At 35.2% G+C, this 7,586-nt stretch overlaps 3 protein-coding genes across 3 annotated transcripts; 1 reads left to right on the top strand and 2 right to left on the bottom strand.

Annotated features, from left to right (window-relative positions):
* The first annotated feature begins 95 nt into the window (after window positions 1-95).
* On the top strand, window positions 96-1,518 carry LOC104804925 (annexin D2-like). Its single transcript, XM_010529308.1, has 4 exons — window positions 96-320; window positions 444-662; window positions 756-968; window positions 1,051-1,518. The coding sequence occupies exons 1-4, from the start codon at window positions 111-113 to the stop codon at window positions 1,345-1,347; spliced, it is 939 nt and encodes a 312-aa protein (XP_010527610.1). The 5' UTR covers window positions 96-110; the 3' UTR covers window positions 1,348-1,518.
* Window positions 1,511-2,434, bottom strand: LOC104804926. The gene has a single exon (XM_010529309.2). It carries the CDS (start codon window positions 2,153-2,155, stop codon window positions 1,568-1,570), a length of 588 nt encoding a protein of 195 aa, XP_010527611.1. The 5' UTR covers window positions 2,156-2,434; the 3' UTR covers window positions 1,511-1,567.
* A 3,865-nt stretch (window positions 2,435-6,299) lies between these two features.
* Window positions 6,300-7,580, bottom strand: LOC104804924 (sulfate transporter 2.1-like). The gene is made up of 5 exons (XM_010529307.1): window positions 7,510-7,580; window positions 7,229-7,422; window positions 7,007-7,113; window positions 6,809-6,885; window positions 6,300-6,704 (listed from the first exon to the last, which is right to left on the bottom strand). Exons 2-5 carry the CDS (start codon window positions 7,354-7,356, stop codon window positions 6,573-6,575), a joined length of 444 nt encoding a protein of 147 aa, XP_010527609.1. The 5' UTR covers window positions 7,357-7,422; window positions 7,510-7,580; the 3' UTR covers window positions 6,300-6,572.
* Between the last annotated feature and the right edge of the window lie 6 nt (window positions 7,581-7,586).

Here is a 7,586-nt window from a genome sequence, read left to right as displayed (position 1 = left end):
TTCTTTTTGTATAAAAACCCTATTCTTCCTATGCGATCAAGATCGAATTTTTCACCTGAATTGACTGTTTTTAGATGAATTTGTTAGTCTTTTTGTCCCCAGGATGTTGGATGTTGTGTTGGATCTCATGTTTTCGGACATATAATGGAACATCCTTGTCGTTCTTGTCTGCAGGTTGGGGCACCAACGAGGCACTGATCATATCAATTCTGGCTCACAGAAATGCTGCTCAACGAACAGCCATCCGCAAGGCTTATGCCGAGACCTACAACGAGGATCTCCTCAAGGCTCTGGACAAAGAGCTCTCCAGTGACTTCGAGGTCTGTTTCTGTTTTGTTTTTTTTTAAAGAACAGGCTGCCTTTCTTTTGTCCTGTTCTCTCTGTCTGGATCTTCTTTGACAATGTCTAGTGGTCGGAAAAAACTGTTTTCGGCGTTTCAACAGAGAGCCGTGCTGCTTTGGACACTCGACTCGGCAGAGAGAGATGCGTATCTAGCCAAGGAAGCTACCAAGATGTTCACTTCGAACAACTGGGTCCTAGTGGAAATCGCTTGCACGAGGTCGGCCTTCGAGCTTTTCAAGGTGAAGCAAGCTTACCAAGCTCGCTACAAGAAATCCCTCGAGGAAGATGTCGCTTATCACACGTCTGGAGATCTCAGGAAGGTAATGTATATGTGTATGCATATATACCAAATCATCAAACCAGTTGCTTGTTTCTGTGATGTAAATAATGGCGGCTGTCCTATGTTCTTGCAGCTTCTGCTTCCTCTTGTGAGCACGTTCAGGTACGAGGGAGATGAGGTGAACATGATGCTGGCTAGGTCCGAGGCCAAGATTCTTCACGAGAAGATCTCGGAGAAGGCTTACAGTGATGACGACTTCATCAGGATCCTGACCACGAGGAGCAAGGCGCAGCTCGGTGCAACACTCAACCATTACAACAACGAGTATGGGAACGCCATCAACAAGGTAGGATTTTGCGCAAAACCCGTTATTCGTATTCGGTTTCTGATATCGGATATCTGATTTTGGAGAGAAACCCTTGTCGTAGAACCTGAAGGAGGATCCGGAAAGCGAATACCAAATACTACTCAGGGCAGCGATCAAGTGCTTGACATACCCCGAGAAGCATTTCGAGAAGCTTTTGCGTCAAGCCATCAACAAGATGGGAACAGACGAGTGGGCTCTGACCCGAGTGGTCACTACACGAGCAGAGGTTGACATGGAACGGATCAAGGAGGAGTACCTTCGCAGGAACAGTGTTCCACTGGACCGGGCCATAGCCAAAGACACTTCTGGTGACTACGAGGACATGCTTCTTGCCCTTATTGGACATGGAGATGCTTGAAAAAACCTAAACTCAGCTGCCAGGACCAATCAAGAGGAAGGTTCATCTCCTGTTTCGTGTCTCGTTCTTAGTTTCTTTTGGTTTGTTTTCTTAATAAAACGTTGTGAGATGGTCCTGTGACATTGAGGCAGTGTTATGTTCTGTTTCTATATATATATATGACTATTTATCGATGCTGTTTTAGTTTTATGTATCTGTTTGGTGTTCAAAATCGTACAAACTATACGACCAAGAAGAGAGCTTCATAATCTGCACAATTGCAGGTTTCACAATCTCTACCACACCCACAGAGATCTTCCGAATATCTCTGTTTCTTCTTCTCCGTTTTCTCCTTCGCCATTTGTGAAGCTTCGACCTTCAAATATATCTTCAACGAAGGAGGCTTCCCGTCTTCCAAAATCCGATCTTTCGCCGGACCCATCACGACCCATCTCTCCATTTCCAAGCCCTTAGACTCGTAAACGGATTTCCATGAAACCTCGCCCCGACCCACCAGCTCCGATCTCGATAACTTTCTGAAATACGACGACGGTTTTCTTCGCCGGAGCTCGAAAACGATGCCTTCTTGCTTCAGCTCTTCGATGGCGGCTTCGCTTCCTTGGCATCCCAGAGAGAAAGATTGGTTCCAGACGAGGAAATCTGATTCCGTACAGATTTCTTCAGAGTTTAGCTCGATCTTTCTGTTGTTTCCTGCAGAGAGGTAGAATCTGACGAAGAGATTAGATGGTGAATTTATCTCCACGTTTCTTGCTTGTAAGATTTTGAGTTCGCAGTTCAGAGAAGAACAGATATCTCCGGCAGCACCCATAAGCTGGTAATGAAGACAACGAACCAGAAACGAGAGTGGGAGAACAAGTAAGAAACAGAAAGGGGAGGCTGATGAATGAATGTGTGTTTATCTATACATACACAGACGCTCTGTTATATATATAATTATATATGTGTGTGGCGAGCGACAAATTTCACGTTTGGACATTATACCATATTCCAATGGGCTGGGGAAATATAATTAATTATAGTGGTGAATATTCTTTTTCGATAAAACTAAACTTTTGGAGATCACTAAGAGCCGCCGGATCCACGAAATAATAACGGCTCTTGCCATTAATTTTGGGTTATCATCCAAATTCCATTGGCACATAATTTTTTTTTTTTTTTTTTTTTTTGCATTTTGAAAAAAGATGTTATCGACGACTGTTCATGTGTGTTGGAACTTGGAAGTTTGGGATGACAGATGTAGTCGGACAAAAAATTCGATAAATTTTCAGATTATCAAAAAAAAAAAAAATTAACGTCGTTGCATTCAAAAATCAAAATTTCATCAAATTTTCGTCATATAATCGTAGGTGTGTTTATATTGGTTTTGTAATCTATTATGTTGAGTGTTTGATTAATCAATTTTTTTTAAAAAAAATTAAATATTAAAATTTGCAAAAATAGAAATTTGGATAAAACTATTTATAAAAAACTTGTAAGTTTAAAAAAAAAATAGGTTCGTCAAGAAAAGAGAGAAATTTGAATATTCATTGACCTCCATTGAAGATTCTGAAGGGACACCACTTTCTAATTCTTACTTTTTTTAAAATGGTGCGGTTACCCAATAACAAAGCCCGTATATTATTTAATAAATCAATGCAAAATATCCATGTTTCCTATTCTTAAATTCTTTAATGTAAATTATCCTTTTGAATGGACGAAGTTTTTAGAGTTTGTATTTCAAAAATAAATTTTTTTGAAATATTAATAAAAAAATCAACTAAAAACTAAATAACTCATTTTTTTTATTTACAAAACCAAAAACCAAAAACTCAAAAAAAAAACCACTACCATTCAAAGCCTAGATTGTGACCCATGTTCGACTAAATATAATTTCGTGGGCCAATTTAATATCTTGTTATATGTTAATTGAATTTTCTAGATAAATAATGAGAATTATCTAAAACTGAATAAAAAAAAAAATTGTTACAGTTATCCGATTCAGATCCTACCAAATAAAAAGCTGTAAAGATTCATATCTTACCCAAAAAAATATTCAATAAAGAGATGTACATAACATATGAAAAGTGAAAAAGTGGGTGTATACATGTTTTCATCCAATGAAACTTCACCCTCTCTTGTTTTATCTGAGGACGGTCCATATAATATTCCAATGTGGAGTGAACCCTATCTTCCAAAGCGTGTAAAGCAGATCAATCAACTCTTTAGATCCTCTCGTTGATTTAATTTCCTTTTTAAATTAGTTTAAAGTACATGTATAAACCACCCTTCCTTCAATGCTATTTAGTATATTTAAAATTTAATTCGAATTTTGATTATGTTTTGGTTTATTTTCGTTTTATAAAAGTTACATTTGTTTAGTTTTTATATGTCAGTTATTTCTACTACCAAGTCCATTTAAAAAAAATAGTGATTATTTTCTAAATCATTTATTAGAATTCGTTTTCTTAATTAAAAAATTATGATAATTCAGGTTCCCTCTTCCACCGGTTTCGGCCCTTAACTCAATCATGGGCTTTATTCATGAGCCCAAATATAGCACGTATGACTTTACCATATGAGCCCATTATCAGATAACTCATTTATTCTTCTTTACTATATGGGCTTTTATTCCATAGGGGCCCATATAGCCCATTTAATTCCTTTACCATATGGGCTTTATAGCCCATTATAAGATAATATAACACCACGAGAGCATGTATGAGTTTTTTTCAAAGGATTTTTTTTTTATTGGATTCGTCGAATCAATTTGTTAATTGTAAAGTTAATTACAATGATTTCAAAAGGAATATTAAATTCATATTTTATATAAATTCGAGAATCTCGGTGGTGTCATCACCACCCTCTAACAAATGACACCACCCTCTAACAATAAGATATATATTCTTTTTGACAGAACAACTGTTGCAAAAAATTAATATAAAAAAAATTACCAAAAAAATAATATAAAAAAAAGAATATATTAGCAAGTCGAATCAACTTGACGTTATATTAACGGCGTTTTGTCTTCTCATCGTCGGTATTTACACAATTTATTATTTTTCCGTGAATGAAGGATCGTATTTTATGTGTACTTTTTAACATTGAAAACTATATTGTATTTTGACTTTTTCTCATTGTGGAAATGTACAAAAGATTGTCCAATTTCTCTATATCGCTTCGAATTCTACTCCCTTTCGGCCTTTTGATTCTTGGATTTTAAATATAATATTATTTTTATTATGTGGAAAGCAAATAATCATTTTGCACCAACAAGAGCGTAGGAGAGATTATTATTCTAGAGACATTAGGTTAGAGTAATTTGGTTTCATTAGAAATATACATACGATAATAACACTTATTTTTATTATCTTTTTATATGTAGAGTAATTTAAAAAATTAAAATTAATTTTAGTGTGTCAACCTAGATATACTTCCCACCCCGAGTTTGGGTTCCAAATTGGAGAAAGAAATTGAGCATGATTTCTTCTGTATTCCATGATTAGGTATGATCTACCTAAAAAAAATTAGATATACTCATGTCTCCAATTGTATATATGTACACAGTATCACGAGAATTTTTTTTTTTTTTTTTGATAATCTGGAAGTTCATCGGGTCTTTAGTCCAACTACATCTTCCAGAGGATCGGGGCAACCCATGTGAAAATCTTCCCCAACCAAGAATCGAACCGCCAACCTCTAAATGTTTTGCACCCAACTACTGATAACTCGCCCACAAGCTGTTGGGTCACCAGAAAAAACTTGTATGATGAATACTCATGGTCCTGCAATACATACTCAAGTTGAAGTGTTATAATGCTCTCACTTTGTTACAATAATTACGTGCTATCGTCATGCGCATCATATCATATCATAAAACCCTAATCAGAGAAATTTATAGTGATATTAGGTACAATGAACCTAGACGCATATATGGAATAAGAATCTCGAGAAGATTGTGAACCAAACAGTAGTTCCCATTAAAAAGGACGAACTAAAAACTGTATTAAACTGTGAAAAATGGGGGAAACATCATTAAAATTATCAAATAATTCGACGCACTTTGTGAGACATCAATTAAGACTTTTCAAAGTGATTCCCCACTGAGCCAATCTTATTACACATTGAACCTAGACGTTTTTCCGTCATCTCGTATTAGGGTTTCTAGAATGTTTTAATGGATAATACATAGTTTATTTGTGTTTAGAAATATAATTCTATATTTTTTTCGTCATAGATTCTCCATGATTTCACCCATATATAAATTCATTTTAAATGGTTTTATTTTTTTTTCTTTTACAAATTTTAGTTCTATTACTGTAAAGTAACGATATCTAATATTGTATTTTCCGTTACCTTTTAATGGATGGAAAATATAACGATATTCAACGTTAATTGAATTTCGTATAGAGTTTAGATATTAGTATATTTTTTATTTGGTTAAGTTTATCTATTTCTGATATGAATCGAAAATTCTATAAAGGGAAAACTACGATTGGATATTTAAACTCGTTTAATTATTTAATAATACACAAGCCAACAAAATTCTATAGCCGACACTTATTTGGTTGGTACGAAGATTCGTAAGTCGTAACTAGCTAGTTTGGACGTTTTGTGAACTTTGTTTTGGTGATATTAATATTAGATACCATAGTTTCATTATTGATGATACAGAATATCAAATAGGTATTGATTTTATTTAGATTAAATTGAATTAAAAATTCACATATAAAAACGTAACGCCTCGTTGATAATCATCAAGAGTTCTATTAGAGAAATCATAACGAAGAACACCGCATAAATACATCCATATATACTAGCACATACGGCAATCCCATGCAGTGTGTGTGTGTATATAGAAACAATGGGATATACCCTTTGCCTTTGGTATGTATCTATGAACAAAGAAATTATCGAATGGCAAATCTAATATATTAATCCGTTCTATTTTTAGTGAAAAAAAAAATGCACACCGATAATTAAAATAGCATTTTGTTTATTAGAGGGCCACACTAATAAATTTATAACACGAACTTGACACACGTCGTGACATAATACAAACACCAACTTTGTTACAATAGCGTGCATGGCTTTTATTTAGCATGCCTAAGGTTACGTACCATATGGCATGCGCATGACGATACACCTAGCTACAATACATCATCATGCTCGCAAGGTAAGCAATACCAAGTTCACATACATTACACACCGAAACTAACAATACATATATATAATTTATTTATTTCTAATTAAACTTTTAACCCGATGCATGCATCTAGGGCTTCCCCAATGGTCACGTAGACTTTCCCGCCAATTCTGCTCACGAACTTCGCTTGACTCAGCTTGTGAATCACTTCCCATTTCGGATTTACGATCGCCAGCTGAAATTTGATTTTCAAAACCGACATACTTAGCATTTTTTTTTTCGAAGAACGAATTTTTATGAAACGAATATTTAAAAAAAACTAAGTTATAGTGGCCTCACCTCAACCCCGTATTTGGTAAGATTGTTATGGAGTTCCACCAAAGCCTCAATCCCCGAAGTATCGATATTTATCAAATCTATTGACGACAACAACATGCACGTGAACTTATGAGAATCCACTTTGATTATGTGCACAAGAACGTTAATAAAATATAGATTATATAACAAATGAATTAATATTATATCTATATTACTTACTTGACATGTCAAGAGCTACGAGGAGAATGTTCTTTTGCATATTGCCCTTCTTGTCTTCTTCTCCTCCCCCTTCTTCTTCTAATTCCTCATTCACCCATCTCACAATCCTAAACACGTAAAAGAAATCTTTAAACTTTGCTCCAAGAACCATGGCTTAATTATGTCCAAAACAAAAAATGCTATAATATATATATATATATATATATATATATATATGTATACCTTTCTCTTATGAAATTAGCATTGGCAAAGCACAATAACGCGGATTTAACGCGAACAATCAACACACCAGGAGTCTTAACCGCCATAGGATACTGATCTGTATCGGCAAATATATCCGTCCCGGGCATCCTCCCGAGAGTCTCGATCCCTGGTCGTATCGATATGAGAATGATCTTTGCAAACGAGATCACAACCTACAAAAAGACAATCAATACCCCATATATATATATACACAATTCAGACCGAACATAAACATACAGTTTTTGCGTATATATATATACCGCAACGAGGAGGCCAATCTCAACGGAAGCGAACAAGACGCCAAAGAAGGCACCGATGCAAGAGAGGAAGTCGAATT

The sequence above is a fragment of the Tarenaya hassleriana genome, unplaced genomic scaffold (assembly GCF_000463585.1).
Source record: "Tarenaya hassleriana unplaced genomic scaffold, ASM46358v1 Cleome1006, whole genome shotgun sequence".
Taxonomy (NCBI): Eukaryota; Viridiplantae; Streptophyta; class Magnoliopsida; order Brassicales; family Cleomaceae; genus Tarenaya; species Tarenaya hassleriana.
This window is presented reverse-complemented; position numbering and strand designations above follow the sequence as displayed.